Source organism: Sapajus apella, unplaced genomic scaffold (assembly GCF_009761245.1).
Source record: "Sapajus apella isolate SASKATOON/1434 unplaced genomic scaffold, GSC_monkey_1.0 scaffold155, whole genome shotgun sequence".
Lineage (NCBI taxonomy): Eukaryota > Metazoa > Chordata > Mammalia > Primates > Cebidae > Sapajus > Sapajus apella.
In genome coordinates, this window is record NW_022437095.1 from 1,244,627 (window position 1) to 1,267,973 (window position 23,347).

The 23,347-nt window shown below is 45.6% G+C and overlaps 1 protein-coding gene across 1 annotated transcript in view; it reads right to left on the reverse strand.

The window, feature by feature from the left end:
* Nucleotides 1-23,347, reverse strand: part of ADARB2 (adenosine deaminase RNA specific B2 (inactive)) — a 455,637-nt gene that overhangs the window by 149,728 nt on the left and 282,562 nt on the right. The window contains exon 2 of the mRNA XM_032266161.1: nt 5,630-5,716. Coding sequence (XP_032122052.1) covers nt 5,630-5,716 — 87 coding nt within the window. The remainder of the gene's footprint in view (nt 1-5,629; nt 5,717-23,347) is intronic.

Consider the following 23,347-nt stretch of genomic DNA (forward strand, 5'->3'; position numbering starts at 1 on the left):
ACACACACACACACACACACACACACACACACACACACACACACACACACACACCTTGTTGGTTAAGGCTCCTCCTCAGAGTCACTTAGACTGGAAACTGATTCTTACCAACCCCTGGAGGGCTCCAGCTGGTAAACAGTGCCTGAGTGTGTAACATACCAGTGCGTGTACCAGTGTGTGCCTGAACGTGTGCATGTGTGTGCATGTGTGGGTGTGTGTGCATGTGCACGTGTGTGCAGATGTAATTGTGCATGTGTGCACGTGCCTGTGTGCTTGTGTGTGTGCATGTATGTGTTGATGTGTACACATACATCAACCCTGTGGGGAATGCTAGGGGAGCTGGGCAGAGAGCAAAATGGCATGGTGGCCCTGGGGGAACAGGGTAGCTCCTGGACCTGTTGCCCATCAATGGGGCTCACACCACACTTCTCCCTGGAAAATTCCTGATGTGGACTCCACGCACCTTTCCTATTGAAACCCACACCCAGCGAGACTCCGTGGGTGGCTGCCTACACCCTGGCATGTCCTCCTGCCTCTGCACCCCAGCCAAGCACCTCATCCTAGAGACCTTTTAGAATATGAGGCATCTGTGAACTGTGGCTTCCCTGAGGTCTTTGTGGGCAGCACCAGGTTTTCAGAGAGCTGCCTGTGTCCTTCCACTGTAGAAATTAGAGAAAAGCAGGCAAATAATTTGGAACTATTAGATAAATACCACAAGCCACAGTAATAGGATGATCATGAGCAATTTGAAAACTCAGGGAGGCATCTGCATGGGAAAATGCAAAATGAAATGATTTCCATCTGCTTCTCTCAAGGGCATCCTCTTAAGGCTCATCTACATGTGACCTTGTTTGATACAAAGTGTCTGTGAGTGTGCTGCCGGGCTGACACGGGGCGTCTGTGAGTGTGATGCCGGGCTGACACGAGGCGTCTGTGAGTGTGGTGCCGGGCTGACACGGGGCGTCTGTGAGTGTGGTGCCGGGCTGACACGGCACGTCTGTGAGTGTGCTGCCGGGCTGACACGGCGCATCTGTGAGTGTGGTGCCGGGCTGACACGGGGCGTCTGTGAGTGTGGTGCCGGGCTGACACGGGGCGTCTGTGAGTGTGCTGCCGGGCTGACACGGGGCGTCTGTGAGTGTGGTGCCGGGCTGACACGGGGCGTCTGTGAGTGTGGTGCCGGGCTGACACGGGGCGTCTGTGAGTGTGGTGCCGGGTTGATACAAGGTATCTGTAAACGTGTTGCTAACTTTCAAGTTTTAATGCACTAAAGGACAGCAATTTAGGGAGAAAGGCCAACATTTACATTGTCATGATTGTGCTGAAACTTTTGCTTTCCAAGTGAAAGCTGTTCTTTTGGCTGTGCAAAGCCGGATGTCCTAGCTGGTGGAGAGCAGGTGGGGCCGGGGCTGATGGGTCTGGCCGCCCTCCACCCACCGTGTGCAGGGCTGCGTTGGCTCCAGAGCTCAGGCGTCCTCTCCTCTGGCTCCTGCTGCTCGTCCTCTGCTGGGCCGTTATGCACGCCCGGCTTCCGCTGCATGGCATCATTGGGACCACACGCATCACTAATAATGATGCTGCGTGTCTGTGGGTCAGACGGGCTCCTGGGAGCCAGCCAGGCGGCGTGCCACGCTACATTGGAAGAGATAATGTTGTTCCTGGTGAAGGTTATTCTGTGGCCCAGCAGCCCGTTCCCTACATGAAGCCTGGCTTAGCGATAGGAAGGCAGGTGCCGGGGTTCTCCAGGGCACGGCAGAGGGTCTGGAAGCAGCAGGAGGGAGGCTGGGCCTGGGGGTGGGAGGCAGTGGCTCCTGGCATTTGCAGAGTTGTTACTGGCAGGCTGGGTAGCTGCAGAAGGGCCTCCTTCAAAGGCTCGTCACACGGGACCCTACGGGGTTGGGCCTGGGGTGTTGGGACTCAGGAAGGAGCAGGTGTGGCTGTCAGGAGACCCCTTTCCAGCACAGCTCCAGGGCCCAGGGCTGCCTTTGTTCTGGGCAGCCATGGGCTCAGCTGTTCCCCAAAGAATTGGGTTGGATCCCAACCTCTGAGCAGTGGTCATCAGAGAGGTGACAGAGGACAGATGGCAGGCACTCATGGCTTCTCAGTGTTGGAAGAGAAAGCTCCTCAGAGTGAACTGCCCCAGGCAGACATGACTGAGAAACATGGAGTTGCTCGGTCCACTCAGCCCAGACCAGTTTCTGGGTGACGGGCTTCTCCCTGTGGCTGCTCCTGGCCCACTTGCTGCAGGTACAGGGCATGGTGTGTGCCCAGCGAGTCTGTCCCCCACCAAGCGCCCATAGATGAGGGCATTTGGCCACAGACAAAAGCCATGGTTCTGTGAGGTTCTGGCATCCACAGGGAAGCCAAAAGGTGGAATCCACGCCATGGTGGGATGGGAACTGTGCTCATGTTGGGGCCCCCAGACGCACAGACTCACAGGGTGCGAAATGCGAAGACTGGAGGCGGCAGGGCAAGGTCATGTGTGCTCCTACTACACCCTTGCTCCTCACATATGTGTATGCACACGTGCACAGACACACACCATATACATCCACACACCCCACACATGCACACATATGCAAACACCAGACACACACACACACTTATATGACACACATGCACGTGAACCCACACATGCCACACATGTGCACACACCACACATGCCACACACGGATGCCTACCTGTGCACACACCACATACATAGCACACACACACATACACCCATGACACATGTATACACGAACTCACACATGGTACACACATGTACACAAACCACACATGCTACCCACGCACACCTGTGCACACAGTACACACACCACACACGCAGACACCCATGACACATGTATACATGAACTCACACATACCACACACATGTACACACACCACACATGCTGCACACACACACACACCACACATGCACACATACACCCATGACACATGTATACATGAACTCACACATGGCACACACATATAAACACCACACATGCTGCACACACACACCTGTGCACACACCACACACACCACACATACACCTATGACACATGTATACATGAACTCACACATGCCACACACGTACACACACCACACATGCTGCACACACACATACACCACACATGCACACATACACCCATGACACATGTATACATGAACTCACACATGGCACACACATATACACACACCACACATGCCGCACACACACAGACACACACACACACCCCTTTCTCTACCTTCCAGTGCATCTGGATTGCAATTGGATAAGGCTGCACGGGCAGTGCATGCTGCGGGAGCTGTGAAGGGAAGGTGGATTCATTTGTACGTTTGTCTTTGAACAATCTATGAAAATAACTAAAATAAGCTGCATCTGCACAAAGGGGGGCAACTAGTTCACTGGTTGAAAAGGAGGCTTCTCAAGCGTCCGGAGAGCACTGTAGCTCTCGGTGTAACTATTGTAAATAATGTAAAGTTATCGTTAGCTCTAAGTTTCTGCCCATTAGCGGAAGGCTCTGGGAGCTAATGCTCACAGCCCAAGGCAGCTTGGCTGCCAGGACAGAGCCTGAGGCTTCCAGAAAGTCTTGGCCTCCTCAGGCCCCCTCTTCTCCTAACTGCCCAGTGTCGGGGTTCTTAAGGAAGGGGCGGGGGGAGGAGAAGCTCCTGCGTGGGGTGGGTATGTCCATCTCTCAGGAATCTCAGTAACTTCCCCATGCAGCCAGGCAGTTTACTTCTCCAGGTCTTGGCCTCTGGCTGCTACAGAAAGGCAGCCGCTGTGCTCTGTAAGTTATAAACCATTCGCTCCGTGCCCCAAACATCCTCTGGCCCTTGCTGAGGCTTCATTTCTTTTTCTCCTGAGGGAGACCAGCTCCAGCCAGGATCCCAGCAGCTCCAGGTGTGGAGGAGGAGGAAACAGTGACTTCCCTTCCACATGTTTCCAGGTACGTCTGTCCACATTCAGGCTCAGCTTGGGGGGGTGTGTATGTGCGTACCCCTGGGTATGTGCACTCCTGGGGTGTGTGTGCATGTGTGTGTGCACTCCTGAGGTGTGTGTGTGTGTACTCCTGGGGTGTGTGTTTGCATGTGTATTTGTGCACTCCTGGGGTGTATGTGCACTCCTGGGGTGTGTGTATGTGCACTCCTGAGGTGTGTGTGCATGTGTGTGTGCACTCCTGGGGTGTGTGTGTGTGTGTGCTCCTGGGGTGTGTGTTTGCATGTGTATCTGTGCACTCCTGGGGTGTGCATGTGTGTGCATGTGTGCCCTGGGGTGTGTGTGTGCTCCTGGTGTGTGTATGTGTATGCACACATATACAGGTCTGTTGTGTGCTTTTACTTTCTCTATCCCGGATTTCGGAAGTAGTGATCAATAAATGGACTCATCTGGAAATTTTCCATTTTGGCTCACCACAGAACAGAAGTGACCTGTGTCAAAGCTTCACTTGAGTCGAGACTCAAGTGAAGAGGGAGCTGGGGAGGGAGTACAGAGTCTGGGCTGAGCCCTCTCGAGCTGGATCACCTTCCTCCTAATTCCCTCCTTCCACGTCTAGAAGAGAAGGGGTCCAAGAGAAGGCATTGACCTTCACTCTGGTCCTGACCCTCAAAGGCTGTGATGTGCTTTTACGGAACGACCTCTATTTCCAATGCGGTTAACGATTATTGGGCTGGGCAGGGCCTGTGTTTCCCAGGTGGATGGCAAGGTGCACAGCATCCCCTGCAGATCCTCCCACTGCAGCCACCCAGGGCACCTCGCCTCCTCCTGTCCCATGGCAACAGGCGTGTGCTGACCTCTTCCTGGTTGAAAAAGGAGCCAACTGCCAGGTGGTGGTAAAATCTGAGGAGCTGTCCACATGATGTGGAATGTCTCGTCCTCTGTTAAATGCCACACAATTTACTGCGAACCAGAGGCCAGCTCCTGCAGCCACACACTCCTGGATGCCCACCCTCGCTGTCTTCCTCTGAGACACCACTCAGATCCTTTTCCTAAACCAACCTGTGCCATCCTGAGGACACTGCCTGGGCCCTTTCCAGTTTCATGCACCAGAAATGTTTACACAGGAAGCCTCCCATCCGGCCTTTTGTTTGTTAAATACGTGTACAACCTGTGTTCTAAGACACCGTGACTATTGTTCTTTCCAGTTTGGAAGGAAAAACAAAGGAAGGAGAGGAGAAAATAGCCCAAGAAAACTGGTTAATTTCTTGGAATCCCTGGGGTTCTCAGTCCCACAGACTTTACTGACATTTTCCTGCCCTTTAGGTAAGGAAGGAATGTCAGGTGAGGCTGATTCCAGGTGAGGATGGGACTGCTGGGGAGAATGGGACTGCAGGTTACAGCAGGACCCCAGGTAAGGACAGGACCTCAGACGAAGACAGGATTGTAGGTGGAGATGGGATTCTGGGTGAGGACAGGACCTCAAATGAGAAGGGGATCACAGATGAGGACAGAACTGCAGGTGTGGGTGGGACTGCGGGAGAAGATGGCACTCTGTAGCAGAATGAAAGCAGATACTGTCTACCGTCTCTCCAGGTACGGCCAAACAGAGCCCCCAGATGACTCCAGGTATCTCAGGTTTTGGGGACAGCAGGGGAATCCCTGCACACATGACACAGGGGCCTTTGTCTACTTTGGGGAAGGGAAGCCGCTTACTTAGGGCGTCTTCATCCTCTGTGTTTGTGGTGCCAGGACTCAGGTGCTTGAAGGGAGCGAGGAAGGTTGACAGTATGCTTACTTTATCTGGAAAGAAAAGAACAGGAAATGCACTTTTGACATGGAGCTTCAGAAAAACTCAGTTATTTTATAAATTCTTATTACTGAAGGCTGGACAAGGGAGGTGGAGAGGTCACTTCGGTTTCAGCCATTTCATTCTGATTCATTCTTTTACTATCTGACAGCATTTTATCAAATTCCTCTCTCCACTTAATTTAAAACTCTACGACTTCCTTCTTTCTCCCTAATTCTGGCGTCTCCCTTCATCTTGCCTACATCCATTAAAACTTTAAGCAGCTGTCTCCAGGGTGACGACCTTGCATCTGTTTACAAGGTCCTGGGTAGGGCAGAGCCTTCTGTCAAGATCATGTCACAGAGATGAACTAAGACACGTAAAACAATCTCACAATTAAAAGAGAATGGTGCAAATAAAGCCAAGACTATCCTTCCCCGTTAGTGCAGAATTTGCTTTCTAGACTTGACATGCATTCAAAATAAAGGACTTGTCACTTAGCGGGCGTTTGGTAGAAGCAGAGGAGGGAAGGAGGAGCTCGCCACGTGAGCAGAGCATGCACAGTAATTCCGGAAATGGCCAAGCGTCCTTGATGCCTGAAGCCTGTGGCCGGTGAGCAAAGGCCAAGCAGGCCCTGCCTCCTGGGTCCCACCACTCAGTGCAGCATGGCTGTGGAAGCAGATCCCACCAGGACTGCCGCTCCTCACTAACAAAACACGCTTTTCCACCCTCACGGTCTCAGCGATTTACTTCCTCAACAGGGAGATTAAGAAATGGTGCATTTGAGGTATGATCGACAGAAATAAAAATGACTGATAAAGGGATCCAAAGAAAAGTTCCTAATCTTGGAGATTTCCACCCCTAAATTAAACCGCTGCACTCAGAACTCACTGCCCTGCAGAGAAGGCTCCAACAGAGACACGGCAAAGACAGCCCCTCACTCCCAGGCACCCTCCAGCGCGCGCGGTTTGCTGTGTGCCCTTAGGAACCTGGACCACACTGGTTAAGACGCCGCAGGCAGAAATAGCAGCGTTACTCATCCAACACAGTGCAGAGCGCCATAGAGCCATTTCCTGGGGTCCAGGGCACTGGCTGTGGCATTGGCTGCTTTGCTACGCGGGATCCTTCCCTCTCCTTTGGAAGCTGTGGACACCCTTGGGCGGGATTTCCCAGCAGGTCACTGAGTTTACATCAAACTGTAATAAGGACAGCTCTCTGCAGGTGCCTCACTGTGGCACTGTGTACCTGCCCCAAGTGCGATTTCTCAAGAAAACATGAACTGCTGGTTTCTTTGCCCTTGGCCGTCAGGTGTCCAGACCCAGCCTGAAACTGGCTCTTTTTCTTTTGAGCCTGAGCCTGTTTCCTCCTTAGCCAAGATTTCCAGAGGCCAGGAGAGTTCACAGTGAAATTCATTCAGGAGCCCGTTAACAGCTGTTGTTTTCAGTAGGGATGGGCAACAGAGAGAACAATAAATAACTCAGATATAAAATTGCCTGTGCCTTCTTTGTTCTACCAAACAAACATAAACCAGGGAAGGGTCTGCCCTCCTAAACCCTCGCAGCCCAAGCTAATTCACTACAAGAGAATGAAATATCTTGCTTGAGTTATAATTTCATTAAGGGAGTCCAATAATGTCACACAAAGAGTGTGAGGCTCAAATGATTTAGTCTGGAGGATCTCAAAATGAAATTACATTTTTTAATAAAGTAAGGCTACAAACCAAACACAAAAATGCACTAGACTGTTTCAGACTTGACCTTAGCAAAATTATAAGACATTTAAGGATTGTTCTAGATCTATGAAAGTTTTTACTTTCTGATGTTGCTAAATTTATCAAATAAAAATTCAGGACATCCATTAAAATTGAGTTTTAGATAAACAATAGATAATTTTTAGTATACAGACATTTCTAATATTGTGTGAGACACACACTTTTTTTGTGTGTGTGTTTATATACATAATATTTATACATACATACACACCATATATAAATATTTACAAATAAAAATGTATTTATATATAAATATATATTCATATAAATATAATATAATATATATACACACACACACACATATATACACACAGACATACACACATATATACTTAAAAGACCTTACTCATGGTTTATCTGAAATTCAGTGGAAGACACAGGACTTCAACAGACATTTCTCCAGGGAAGATGTGCTAATGCCAATAAGCACATGGAAATGTAATCAACATCACTAATCATTAGGAGAATGCAAATCCAAACCACATGAAATACCATCGCACACCCATTAGGTCGGCTATTAGACAAGCAAAACCAAACCAAACCAGGAAATGCCGTGTTGGTGAGGACCTGGAGAAATGAGAGCCCTCTGGGAATGTAAAATCGGGGAGCTGCAGTTCTGCCTGCCAAGCAGGTCAATGCCCAAACAACTGAAACTCAGAGAGATACCTGTCCCCTCACATCCACGGCAGCATCGTGAGCCAGAGCCTGGGGTGAAGCACCTCAAGTGTCCTTCAGTGGATGAGAAGTGAAATGCAGTACGGCCATGCAACAGAAGATTAGGCAGCTTTAAAAAAGAGGGAAATCAGCCGGGCGCGGTGGCTCATGCCTGTAATCCCAGCACTTTGGGAGGCTGAGGCGGGTGGATCATGAGGTCAAGAGATCGAGACCATCCTGGCCAACATGGTAAAACCCCGTCTCTACTAAAAAATACAAAAATTAGCTGGGCATGGTGGCACGTGCCTGTAGTCCCAGCTGCTTGGGAGGCTGAGGCAGGAGAATTCCTTGTACCTGGGAGGCGGAGGTTGCAGTGAGCCAAGATCGCACCATTGCACTCCAGCCTGGAGCCTGGTGACAGAACAAGACTCTGTCTCAAAAAAAAAAGAGGGAAACCCTGCCATTTACAACGAGAGTGCATGAAACTGGAGGACCCCATCCTAAGTGAAATAAGTCAGGCATGGAAAGACGAATACTAATGCCCGCCTCACTCATCTGTGGAATCTAGAAGAGTGGAATTCACAGAAGCAGAGAGTAGAATGGTGGCTGCCAGGATCCATGGGGTGAGGGGAGGATGGAGGGAGTGAGGAGGTGTCGGTCTAAGGCACAAACTTTCAGTGATAGGTTGAATGAGTTTGAGTCTTAATGTGCAGTGTGGGGACTCTAGCTAATAACATGTATTGTCCACTGCAAATGGGATGAGACAGCAGATTTTCAGCATCCTCACCCCCCACCATGGTAATTATGGCTGGTGACAGATGTGTTAATTAATTTGTGGTTATCATTACACAATGTATATATCAAACCATCACCTTGCACACCTTGAATATATTCAACTCTTATTTGTTGATTTAATATTTTAAAATTAAAATGAATACATAAAAAACAATGTATTCATTGTTTTTTTATGAATGGCAAAACAAAAGGAAATGTAACTGGGCGCCCTGCATTTCATCTGGTGCTCCTGGTTGTGCCTGACCAACTTCTCTTTCCTCTAGTGCATGGGGCACCTTGAGCAACCAAACCAAACCCAAGGAAACAGAAAGGCAGCAGAGCTGCCAGCTCTCATTCACTGCTAACAAGCACACCTGAAATTCCACCTGTGGTCTGCAATCACTGTGAAGACACGTAAGCTCTGGGAGAGAAGCAATTATTTCTAAGAACGGGCAGACCACATCTTTAGAGTGTTCTTAGAAAAGGAGGGGAAGAATTACATTTTTTAACATAAGAAAATACAACAGAAGCTCTTGGACATCAGGGCCTCTGTGGTTTCCTTGGAACCCACTGTCCGTTGGGATCTATATTCCATTAGTTCAATAGGAGTGGAATGCTGGTATTCAACTAATTCTAGCTTTTGCGTATCTCTCATTGACGTCTTTTGAAAATCTGGTTTTACTCAAGTTTCTAATGAAAAAGGAAGCCATACTTTGTTGTTTTGCCTCAATTCTGGACCTTTTAGGTATGCTGGGAGAAGCCGCATCACAGGGCCCCCCACGCTGCCGCCGCCTCCATGCCCAGAGGAGGGGCCAGGCTGGCCGGGTGGTAGAAATGCCAGAGGTCAGCTGGGCACTCCCCACCCCTCAGCTGCTCACATCCTGGTTTCTTCAGCTCAGCCTCCCATCATCGGACGTGGCCAGCTGGAAACTGACCTGGTGGATGCAGTGGCCCTGGGCCAGCCCTGGTCTAAGAGTCAAGAGTCACTTTCAGGAAAGGTGTGATCGCCGTTTTTCACGCATTACTTGAAAGTTCCAGGACACTTGCTATAGAAACCTTGTTACTCACTGTGGAATCAATGGCATTTATTTGAAGCAGTTTTATGTATTGTAGGGGGCATCTGGGTGAGCATCTGCAGGGCACAGGAGCCCTTCCTAGAACCACGTGCAGTCATAAAGTGGAGCTGGTGTCTGCAACACTGAGGCTCTGAAGTCATTACCAATGTTTGATATTAAAACAGTTTGGGAGGACTACTACCCTGTTTTAGGGCTGAGGGAGAGAGAAAATAACTGGAGTAACTTTTAGGGATTTTACGGTTTCCTAATCATCTTGTTTAGAAATAAAATGTCCTGAGTTAATAGTTTACTTACTGTTTCTTGTTAACATCTTGGGGTGAGGATTATCCTTGAGCATGATTTAAAAAAAAAAAAAAAAGCAGTGGCTTATTTTCCCTGAAAGGCACATGTGGCTACGCCGACAGCTTTGCATGCTATGTCAGGAATTCATGAGTCCCCAGATTGCTTGGCCTTCCCCAGAATGCTTGATATCAATCACCAGGCTTTAAGGACATGTGGTTGAAGTATTAGGTGTTAGTGTACTTTGCTAAATCAAAGTAACTGCATATATTGAGGATACCTGGTTACTTGGGTATTAGTCACACTGCATGATCACTGGGGACATGTCTCAGCTTTCTTGATGTATTTATTCCAGCTAAAGAATCTGAGACATTGAGAAGCTGACTGGTGTGCCCAGGACCACCTATAACATTCTAGGTGAAGAATCTGAGGCAGTGAGAAGCTGACTGGTGTGCCCAGGACCACCTATAACATTCTAGGTGAAGAATCTGAGGCAGTGAGAAGCTGACTGGTGTGCCCAGGACTATCTATAAGGTCCTGAGCAGGTCCCAGGCATCCAGTCTGCATTTGTCTTCCATACTGAGCAAAGGCTGCTTAAGGAGATCCTCATCTTCTTATCTTTTTCTACCAGAGTAGAAGTTTATGCTTGTAGTGGCTGCTGAGTTTTCTGGATTTTTCTTCCTTGACTTGCCTGTGTTCAATTTTATTTAACCTTCTGTGTTTTATTTGTCATATCTTTAAAATCAGCATAGCATCTTTGTTTCTAGGGCCACAAAGAGAAGACTAGTGCAATACACAGTTTTTAATTCAAGTATAAAAAGCATTTAAATTTAGGGCCTGGTTAATATTTTGCAGAAAAATCAGATGGACTCTCCTCTCCGCAGAAGTAATCACATGCAATGTATTCATAAACTAGTTTCCGGGGTTGGCTGAAAGCCCCAGGGATGGATGATGCCGAGGAACATCCTCTCATCGTGAAGAGGGAGAGCCAGTTCCCTGCCCTTCCCAATCCAAGGACCATGACTCAACACCATTAGCAGAGTGAGGGAAAGTGGGGTTTTCAGTTCTGTCTTAGCAAATGCTTTCTGACTATTGAAACCAAGAAGGGACATGGTAAGTGCATCACAGTCTCCTCCAAAGTGAGCCTAGAGAAGACAGAAGAGTGTTCAGTGATCTTGAGCCCACATCACAGTCCTAGAAAGAGCAGGAAGGAAGGCTCGCTGGCCGTGAATGGACAAGCCTCTGGCCAGGATGAGGGAGCTACAGCTCACCAGCTGTCTTCTTGTAAACAACCAGCCAAACTGGACAAAATCTGCAAAACAACCATTTTCAGAGTTTGAATGCCAGTCAGTGCATGACCATTGTTCCCAAGAAAAGGAAAGCATGTAAGTGCCCCCAACAACTCCACAAGCTTCCCACCTGGAAGCTCTTTTCAGAGGTAAAAAAAGTAGGCCTTAAGAAGAACACAGCATCACTGATAAGTTGAGAAGTCAGAAACCAAAGTTTGTGCTGCGGAGGCAACTAGAATTTGAGGGCAGAAGGAAGCTGCTTCAGAACTTGTGGGGCCACTGCAGGATTCGGTTGAGACTCTGCCCCACACGAGAAGGACAGTCTCAGCTCTCACTGATAGCAGCAGCTGGGGACCTGCGAGCTGAATGAAAATTCGGGTGATGGCACAATACTAAAAGTCTGGAATTCTGATCAGGCAGAATTGTAGATCACTGAAGAGCTAGGATTCACCTGGGATGGTAAAAAGGTCATGTTTAATTGAGGACTTAATCTAGGACTAGGAATAGTCCTAAATTAAGAACTACTATGAACGTAAGCTAACAAGGACTTCAAACAAACTTCGAAATGATCTCGTCGATCATTTAAACTAGAAATCGGTCAGTAATAAACTGCCCCTGGTCAGTAATAAGCTACCTGCCAAAAGAAAACTCAAGGAACATCACAAAATCCATATTCTCACTAACATGGTATCCATAAAGCCCAGCAAGTAACGATATAGTAATGACATTGCTACATGTGAGAAGCAACAGGAGAATATGAACTATCATCAGAAAAACATATAGCCAAAGTGAAAAGATCTAGTGATGCTGAAATTCACAGATAAGGATGTTAAATAGATGTTAGAAATATTTTTAAGAATTAAAAAAAATGTGGACATGAAAAGTAAATAGATGGGGAATCTCGCTAGAGAAATGGAAACTATATAAATAAAACAAAAATTCTCAAGCTCAAAAACAGAGTTTCACGTTAGATATGTCATTTCACAAAAAATATCAGTAAATTGGAAGGCAGATCAATATAAACTATCAAAACTGAAGCACAGGGAGAAACAGAAAAGGTGAAAAAAGTGAACAGAGACTCAACGATCTGTTGGACAGCATAAAGCAGTCTAACTTATGTATAATTGGAATTCAATAAAAAGTGGAAAAACTATGAAGGTACAAAATATACTTTAAATAATCGTTTAAAAGTTTTTAATTTTTTAGACATTCAATCATGGATCCAAATATCTCAATCAAACTTATGTAGAATAAATATGAAGAAGACTGTATCAATGTACAGCCAAGACAAATTTCTGAAAACAAAGATAGAGAAAATATTTTCAAAGTCGCCAGAGAAACAAGACGTCTTACATACAGAGCAACTGCAATAAGAATGACAGAATACAAATTTAAATTCTGTCAAAAGACTATCAAATCTTTAAATACAAGATAATGACAATATATTATAATGACAATGTGCTGTAATGTTTATTGTAAATATTGTATATTTAGAAAATATATGAAAAGAGTAGTGCATACCTTGGGATGGGGTAAATATGATTATTCTGTTGTAAGTTTCTTCCTTTGATCATGAGGTAGTTGGCTATGATAAGTTAAACATGCATGCTTTAACCTCTAGATTAGTCACTAAAAATAATGCAAAGAGGCATAGTAAAACATCAACAGAGAAAATAAAATAAAATACTAAAAATGATTGATTCATTGAAAAAGGCAAAGAAGGAGAAACAAAAAATTGAATAAACAGAAAACAAATTAGCAATATGGTACACTTAAATCCAAATATGTTAGTAATTACATTAAATGTAAATGGACTAAGTACTCCAATTAAATTGCAGAGATATTCAAATTGTATTTTAAAAACAAAACATATTTTTGATTGCTACAAAAAACCTACTTCAAATATAAAAATGTAGATGGGTTAAAAGTTAAATGATTGAAAAAGATATACCATGCAAATGCTTGTTTTAAGAAAGATGGAATGGCTATATTAACAATAGATGCAGTAGTTTTCAAAATATGAAATATTGCCAGGGATTAAGAAAGACATATCATAATGATCAAGTCATCAAGATAATATAATCTTTGGTGTTTATGCATTCAACAGAGTTTTAAACAACAGAATAAAAAACTAACAAAATGAAAGGGGGTAGATACATACATAATCATAGTTTGAGATTTTAACATTCCTCCTTTAGTTACTGATAAAACAAGTAGTGAGAAAAAAGCTGTACAGAACAAAAAATTAAAAGAATGCTAACAGCTAACTTGACCTAAATGACATTTATAGAACACTGTATAGAATATTTGCTGAGATGGACTATACACTACAAAATAAAAAAGGTCTTAATAAATTTTATAGGTTTGAAATCATAAAAGTGTATTTTCTGGTCACAATATAATTATGTGAAATATATGTAACAAAAAGATATATGGAAAATCTCTATATACTCAGAAATTCAGTATCACCATTGCCAGTGACCCAAGAGTTAAAAGGGAAATCACAGGAAAATTAAAGCCTCTTTATTCTCAGTGATAAAGTATAACATATTACAATTTGTGAAACAAAGTTAAAGCAATGCTGAGAGACACATTTTGGCTCTAAATTTACGCTTATGTTAGAAAAGAAAAAATGTCCAACATTATTTAAGCTTCCACTGTCAGAAGCTAAAAAGGAAAAAAAGAGAGTACATCAAATCCAAGATATTAGTGGAAGAAAATACTAAAATTAAGAGTAGGAGTCAAAATAGGAAGCGGAAAACAATAGGGGGAAAAAACCCTAATGAAACAAACAAATTGGCTCTTTGAATAGGTTTGATAAATCTCAAGTTAGATTAATCACAGTAAGGGAGAAAAAACTTCCATGTTATCAAATTAGAAATAAATAAGGGAAGCTTACTACAGTTCCTGCAGTCATTAGATAGGAATATGGGAATGATGTAAACTATTGTATGCCGGTCAGTGCAAAGCATACAGGCAACAGGGAAGTTCTTTGTAAGGCACACACTATCAAAGTTCACTGATGGAGACGCAGAAAACCAGAAGAGTGCAAGATATATTAAGTAAATTTAATTCATAGTAAAAACCACCTCACATATCAACTAGGCTCAGATAGCTCCCTCTGGTGAATTGCAAGAAATATTAAAAAAGAAATTATATCAATTCTATGCAAAATTTTCTAGAAAAATGTAAGAGGGGGACGACCATCAAAATTATTTAATAAGGCCAATGTTAATCTAAAGCCAAAACCAATCAATGATGTTATAAGGAAAAACAAACAAACTGCAGACCCATGATCCTCACGAGCAGATGAGTTTCTAACAAAATATTAGCAAATCAAGTTCAGCCCTATATAAAAAGGTTAATGTATCATGAACCAGTGCAACTTATCCTGGAATGCAAGATTGATTTACAGTTTGAAAATCAATCAATGTAATTCACAACCTTAAAATAATAAAGTGGGAAAAATCATACTATCTCAATAGATGCAGAAAAAACATTTGAAAAAAGACATGCCAAGCTTCCACACTCATATTTACAAACTATTGCTAAAATAAGTTAAAGAAGACCTAAATAAATAGAAAGATACACCATTTCACAGAATCCAAGATTCAATATTGTTATAATATCGATTGTCCTCTAATTTATCTATAGATACAAAACCTGTTCTTTGTGAAAATTCTCAATACATAAAGGACTAGAGGAAAATTTCCTCAAATCGATAAGGGACATATCCAAAACATATAGCTAGTTTTATATTTAATGATGAAAGATTAAATGATTTCCTCATGGGATTTGGAACAAGGCAGCGATGTCTGCCTTCACCATTCCTATTCAACATTGCATGGGAGGTGCCTAGTTAGTGTCATAAGGCAAGAAAATAAAAGTCATAGATTTTGGAAAGGAAGCAGAACTGACTTTATCCTCATGGCATGATCAAATACGTGGAATTCCTACAGAGAGATTAAAACCACTACCAGAACTAATAAGTGAATTTGGCAAGGTTACAGGACAGAACTCCAATATACAAAAGTCTATGTGCTTCTATGTACTAGTAATGAAAAATTGGAAAATTAAATTAAAAAATAATACTCTTATGACAAAAAGGTATAAAATACCTAGGTATCATTCTAAGAAAAAAAAAAAAAGACATGCCAAAACCTCCACACTCACATTTACAAACTATTGCTAAAATAAGAAGACCTAAATAAATAGAAATATACGCCATTTTCACAGAATCCAAGATTCAATATTGTTACAATATCAACTGTCCCTTAATTTATCTATAGATATGATTCAATCTCAATCAGTACTCTTGCTGAAATTGAAAGATGATTTTAAAGCTTACACGGAAATGCAAAAGTCCCAGAATAGTAGAAACAATATTGATAATGTAGAGCAAATACACATACAATGCAGTAACGGTGTGAGTCTAGACAAGTACCAGTGGAACAAAAGGGGAAGTCCAGGAATAGAATCAAGTCTGTGTGACCAATTGATTTTCAACAAAAGTACCAAAGCAAGTTGATGAAGGAAAGAAAGTCTTTTAAACAAGTGATGCTAGGAAAACTAGACAACATATTGAAGAAAAGGATTCTGAGCCCTGCCTCACATCGTACGTGAAAATGATCACAAAATGGATCACAGACCTAAATGCAAAAGCTAAAACTGTAATTTTTAAAGGAGAAAATTGAGATTACTTCCATGGTTTTCATGTAGGCAAGGATTTCTTAGTTAGGAGATATAAAGCATTAACCACAAAATAAAAAAATGACAAATTAGTTTTCATCAAATTTGAAAAATTCAGTTCGCTGAAATATACTGCTGATTAAGCTAAAAGGAATGCATAGACTGGGATGATATATTTACAATCAAGATGACTGTTTTGTATCCAGAATATAAAAACTCCTGCAACTTAATAATAAAGGATAATAAATCCACTTATAAAAAATGGGCAACCTACTTGAACAGAAACTACACTACAGAAACCATACAAATAGCCAATAAGTACTTCCAAAAATGTTCAACAACATCGCAATTAGAAATGCAAATTAAAACCACAATGAGATACCAATATACATTCTTGGAATGGCTAAAATTAAAAAGACTGCCCAGATGCGGTGGCTCACACCTGTAATCCCAACACTTTGGGAGGCCAAGGCAGGCAGATCACTTGAGCCCAGGAGTTGGAGACCAGCCTAGGCCACATGGTGAAACCCCATCTCTACAAAAAATACAAAAATTAGCTGGGTGTGGTGGTGGGTACCTATAATCCCAGCTACTTCGGAGGCTAAGGCTCAAGAATCACTTGAACTGGGGAGGCAGAGGTTGCAGTGAACTGAGACTGTGCTGCTGTACCCAGCCTGGGCTGAGACTCCAACTCTCTCTCTCTCTCTCTGTCTCTCTCTCTCTCTCACACACACACACACACACACACACACACACACACACACACACAATCCACCTCCATTTCTACATATTTACCCAAGATAAATGAAATGTATATGTTCACAAAAAGAATCGTGTGAGGATATTTATAGAAACTTTATTCATCACAGCTTAATGGCAGAGATCCCAAATGCCCATCAACAGAAGAATGGATAAATTAATTGTGGTGCATTTATACATGAATTACTCTTCAGCAAAACAAAATAAAATTAGTAAAATATTAAAATTTTACATTATGATATAGATGGATTTCAAAAGCATTATGTTGAGCAAAAAAATCTGGGCACAAAACGGAATGTGCAGTGTGGCTCCATTCACATAAATTTCCAGGAGGCTGTCAGTACTGTCTGGAGAAAGCGGAGCACAGGCATCTCTGAGGGGTGCTTGCAGATTGTGGGGAAGAGGCGGAGGCGGGCTTCTGCTGGCCAAATGAGAAGACGCTGTGTTTAGACGGGGCATGTGCTACATATGTGCATGCATTTGTCATTGGACTGTAATGTGTGTGGTTTGTATATTTTGCTGTATGTAAATTATACTTCCATTATTAAAAAAATGTTAAAAAACAAAAATCATGACTGGACAAGAAATAAATGATGTAAAGCAAGCCTCAAATAATTGTTGAATCTATAAAGAAGAAAATTGAGGATGACAGATATTAAATGAAGATCTCTACTAGGAAAGCATATCTGCTTGTGCCTCTACTTATCAGGACTTAGGATTTGCATTTTCTCTTTATTCCCCTATTTTATAGATGTGAAAGCTCAAATATATTAAAAGAGCCTTAGACATTGCAATACGAAGAATTACAGTCTCAAAGACGAAGTCCTTTGGTGCCAACTTGGATTTGCACTGAGGCACTGCATCTACATAAAGTGAAGGGAAACAGCCAGCAAGGGCCGAACAAGAGCTCCAGAAAGCTGCAAGCTGCGATCAGAACTGTGAGCCTCAGCCCGGAAGGAAATAATGTATACAGTGGTCCATTTCCAAGACAAAATGCCTTAAATCAGCTTAGGTCAGCAAACTACAGAAAAAACAGTGTGTCCTAGGCCTCTGCTTGGACCGCCGATGCCCGCTTGTTGGCCCACCGTCCCACCCCCTAGTTGTCCTCACCCAAACCAAAGAAGTTTAGTCTAAGATGAAAGTTGACTAGCCTGCAAAATAGCTCATTTTTTCTGTTCTTACCAACCTGCCCCCTACTTAGATCGTAAGTCAAATACGTGAAGGGCCCCTGAGCTGACTAGGATTGCAATGCATTGTGGGCTGCAAAAAGTGCAGCAAGACAGCCCTAAAAAAAGACACCTGAAGCCCCCGACCAACAACCAACAGGCAACGTTCGGGGAGACTGTGACCCCACAGTACTCGGCCTCTGAGGAATCGGGAGGAACCTCCACACCAGGGGATAAATGGCTTGTTGAAACCGTGCTGAACGTGCCTGCCCATCAGATGTCCCATCCCGCAAGACCGTCGTTAACAGTCTCTCTTTCGCTGTTGTCCGGGTCTCTGAGTCCATTCTTTTTGGATGGGTGAGTTTGTTTTTCACAGGCCCAACCACACAGGCCTAGGTGGCCTCTGAAGCCTCAGTTTGCCCACGATGATTCGAGGGACTGAAAAGATCAGTGTTTTTGGAGTCCACTTTGTGGAGGGAAACCCTGTTTGGTTTATAAATAATTTATACAACAATTTTAGCAACTATGATGACAATATAAAAAAATCTTTTGGTGCATGATGGTATGTGAGTTCTCTGGAAACTCATTCATGTGAAATGACATACTGGCTGGAAATTTCAATAAAAATGATAATTTCCAGGATGTCTAAGAATTCGATCTTTTTTTTTTTTTTTTGAGAAAGGGTCTCACTCTGTCACCCAGGCGGGAGTGCAGTGGTGCGATCTCAGTTCACTACAACTTCTGCCTCCTGGGTTCAAGTGATCCTCCTGCCTCAGCCTCCTGAATAGCTGGGACTACAGGTGCCCACCACCATGCCCAGCTAATTCTTATATTTTTTGTAGAGATGGGGTTCTGAGATGTTGCCCAGGCTGGTCTTGAACTCCTGAGCTCAAGCAATCTGCCTTCCTCAGCCTCCCAAGGTGCTGGGATTATAGGTATGAGCCACCGTGCCTGGCCCGAATTTGATCTTACACTCTGCTTTCTAAAAAGCACTAAATAGTTCATAGGATAGGGTATTAAAAATACATAAATCGAGCACTTTGGGTCTGTCCTTATTTCAAAAGTTGAAAGTGAGGTTTGCATTTCTGCTTTCCCTTTTGTGGGCCACGTCCATTCCACATTTCGCAAAGCTCTGCGTTCCTGAACAGTTACATAACCGGGAACGGGGCTGGCAGTTGGAGTCCACAGAACTCACTCGGCGCCCCTGGGCTATGATACTTCGGTCTCTGTTACAAGTTCCCTTCTTATGTTTTCCTTTTGCCAAAACACACTCTGACAGATGGCCTCCCTCAGGCCTGACCCACTTTCTTCATAGCTGTAGATTCTAACAGAGTACAGGTACGTCTTCAATGGATGCACTTCTGTCTAAACACAAACGCAAATCAGTGTGGACAGGTGGGATGCCCCGGGAAGCCAGAGGATAATTAACCTCCACGCAGGCAGGAGGAAGGAGCAACGTTGCGGAGGAAAGGCAAGGGGCTCGTCTCCCAGGTTTTCAGGGACACGGGCTTTAAAACGCCATCTCCAGGCTCTCGTCCTGTGACCCACACAGGGAGCTCAGGCAGCTTTTAAAGAGATTCTGGGTCTGCAGTGAGTTTTATAAGACACAAGAAGGTTGGATTCTTTTGGTGAATCTCTTCTGGCAATTTCAGAGATGGACACGATTCATGGGTTTGGTCCTGAAAACATCCAATTAAAAAGGAGGTGGCCTGCCGTGTAAGCCACACACCGATTGTCATGAGCCAAACGGTGTCCTCCAAGAATTCACGCTGAAGTCTCACCCCTGGTCCCTCAGAATGGGACTGTGTTGGAGAGCTTCTTTAAAGAGGTGATTGTGTAAAAGGAAAATATACAACCCCTAATTTCCTTCTCAAAGTCCCCAAATTTGCAGGAAGTAATCTCTGTGAAAGTGGCAGTGAGCCTCTGGCAGTGATGGGGTCCCTAGCAGCTGTGCATGTGAAAACACGGCTTCCCATGCCAGGGTCACAGCAGAGCTCTCGACGAGTTGTACGGCCAACTTTGAGCTGCTGTGTGGAATGTGTCCTTTTTTCACGGTTTAATTTCTTTTCCTCTTGGTTGATTAAAACGTGTCTAGTGTTTTTTAAGTTTAATTTTTGTGGTACATAGTATGTGCATCTATTTTTGTGGCACGTGAGATGCTTTGATGCAGGCATGTGATGTGTAATAACATCCTGGAAAATGTGGTTTCCACACCCTCCAGCATTATCCTTTGTGTTACAAATAATCCAATTCTACTCGTAGCTATTTTAAAATGTACAACTAAATTATTGTTGGCTATATTCACCCCGTTGTGCTGTCAAAAACTAGGTCTTCTTCACTCTTCCCAGCTATTATTTTAGTGCCCACGAGCCATCAGCACCTTCCGCATCTCATGGTTTAATTTCTAGGACATTTTCTTCTCTTCCCAGCTAGCTTTCCTCAAAGCCAGGGACATTCCTGTGCGGACACTGGGACCCACGACAGGGCAGGGTTTTGACAATGACTGTGGTGCTGTGCACAGCCTCAAACGCCACCCAGACCACGCTATCTGCAGCTAACCTTGGAAAAAGCAGAAGCACCAACACGGACACACGCCGGATTGTTCTATGTGCCCTTCCAGACGTGAGCGGTGGGCACGGATACAGATGGTCCCTCAGATGATTGATGGGAAAAAGTGACGTCTTGCCGGAAAGCATACTTAAATTAGGAAAATGGTCTAAAGGCGTGTGTTCACACTTCCAAAGGAGAAACCCACAGCTTTCCAGATGATTGGCCAAGGCTCAGCCAGCTTTGCAAAGTTCTAGACACGAGTGCTCTGCCTGGGAGTGGCGTCCTCACCTAGTGAGCTTTGCCTTAGGGTGCAGTATCAATAGAACTTGCCTCCACTCACTCATCCCAGGTTTAGAAGAGAAAGCGCAGGGCCATCCCACTTGCGAATGAAGCTCCCTTGGAAGGCGGGTGGCCTGAAGGCAGCCATTCTCCCCAATCAGCTTCTGATTCCAAGGCCAAATTCCTCACGTCCTACTGGAAGCTCGCCTGATTGTTCTTCAGGATTTCTGAGTCCATGTGCTCAAAACCGGACTAGTACGTCCTGTGAAGAAGCAGTGTGTCCTGCTCCTCTGACCCGTTTAACGCCATCCTCCTGGGGCTCACCTCTGCCTGCCTGCCGTCCTTCCTGCACCTGCTCAATGCCCGGCGTCTCCAGAGGGTCCCTCCTGCTGTTTCTCTGCCCCACAGCCTGCTCCTGCCACTTCGGCTCTCATCTGGGCTTTGCAATACTCTCCTGTTCATCATGTTCACCGATCTAGTCGTTAACTCATTGCCAAAGTCTTTTTTCTTGAGTGGACGTTGTGCAAAGGCCCAGGAGGGGAGAGGGAATGACCTCGTGGAATTTCACGTAGGTTTGCATGGCGAGTGCTGAGGGCATCAAAGGTGGGCCACGAGTTGGAGAGGAGCAGGTCAGGCTCCACTGGGCTCCCTACACTGCGTGATGCCACTGACAACCAGCCTGGGACCTCAGGGGCATCAGAGGGTCTGAAGCCAGGGCCAGAAATGAGACTTGCATTCTGCAAAGACCCCACAGAAGCATCTAAGGGGAGGAGCTACTTGCTCTCCCTGCTACGGAAGGATGCCCCCAGACGCCGGGACTTGCTGTGCACAGGACATTTGCTCTTCCTCCCTCCCTCCCTTCCTTCCTTCCTTCCTCCTTTCTTTCCCCTTCCTTCCTTCCTTCCTTCCTTCCTTCCTTCCTTCCTTCCTTCCCTCCCTCCTTCCCTCCCTCCCTCCTTCCTTCCTTCCTTTCTTTCTTTCTTTCTCTTTCTTCTTTCTTTCTTTCTTCCCTTCCTTTCTGTCTCTCTCTCTCTCTCTCTCCCCCTTTTCTTTCTTTCTCTCTCTCTCTTTCTTCTTTCTCTTTCTCTCTGTCTCTCCTTCCTTCCCTCCCTCCCTCCCTCTCTTCCTTCCTTCCTTGTCTTGCTCTGTCCCCAGGCTAAAGTGCAGTGGTGCAGTCACAGCAACCTGCAGCCTGAGACTCCTGGGCTCAGTTGATCCTGCCTCAGCCTCCCAAGTAGCCAGGACTGCAGATGCATGCCACCACACTTCGCTCTTTGTTTTATATTCATTGGAGGCCAGGGCTTGCTATATTGCCTGGGGTCTTGGCCTCCCAAGCATTGGGATTACAAGCGTGAGCCAGCATGCCTGGCCAAGATCTGCTATTCTCCAAGCCTAAGACGTTCTTCCTGAACTCACTGCTCAGAGCTCCTGCCTGACAGCTGATGACGCCTTCTTGAATCGAAGCCTAATGCAGAAGCCAGGCTTTAAGCCCCCTGGTGAGTGGGCGAGTGAGGGGCCTTGGCCACCTCCCTCCTGTCTCCTAGCCCAGACTCTCCACAGTCCTGGGCGGAGCTCAGTAAAGGCCTCCGCGTCACAAAGGTCCTGGCAGTTGCTTGAACAGCAGGGTTCTTCCTGCCCTCCTCTGACTTCCCCAGACCTGGCGACCCAGCCTCAGACTTGCTATTACTGGGAGCCCAGGACGCTGTGATGAGCTGCCAGGTGCTTCTCCCCAGCGAGGCTTCGGCTTCCTGAGGGCCCAGGCTGCCTCCTTGGCAGCTCCAGGTTCCAGTGCCCCTGCTGAGTGCTGGACCTCCCTACACGCTGGTGTCCTCATCCCTGCAATGCAGACCATCCCCATGTGTGTCCTGGGGAGCTGCAGGAATCCAGTGAGGCAAGGACAAGGACAGGGGGCACAGCAGGGCGGGGGCCGCCCTCCTGTGATGGCCAGCCCGGCCCAGCGCGTCTCACAGGGAATCCAGGGAGGCAAGGACAAGGACAGGGGGCACAGCAGGGTGGGGGCCGCCCCCTGTGATGGCCAGCCCGGCCCAGCGCGTCTCACAGGGAATCCAGTGAGGCAAGGACAAGGACGGGGGCACAGCAGGGCGGGGGCCGCCCCCTGTGATGGCCAGCCCGGCCCAGCGCGTCTCACAGGTGCTGCCATCAGCGCCCCCGGCTTCCCCAGGCCTTGCTGACGCTTGCCCTTCTGAAGCCAGTCACGACCAGCACTTTGCTTTATTTTCTACTGAGCTCCTTTGAAACTGGAAGTGTGACATTGCGAACCCTCCCAGCAGGGCGCCCTGTCCTCTGCTGCCCGGACCGAGCCACGTGGTCAGCTCTGAGTCCATGTTTCTTCAGCACT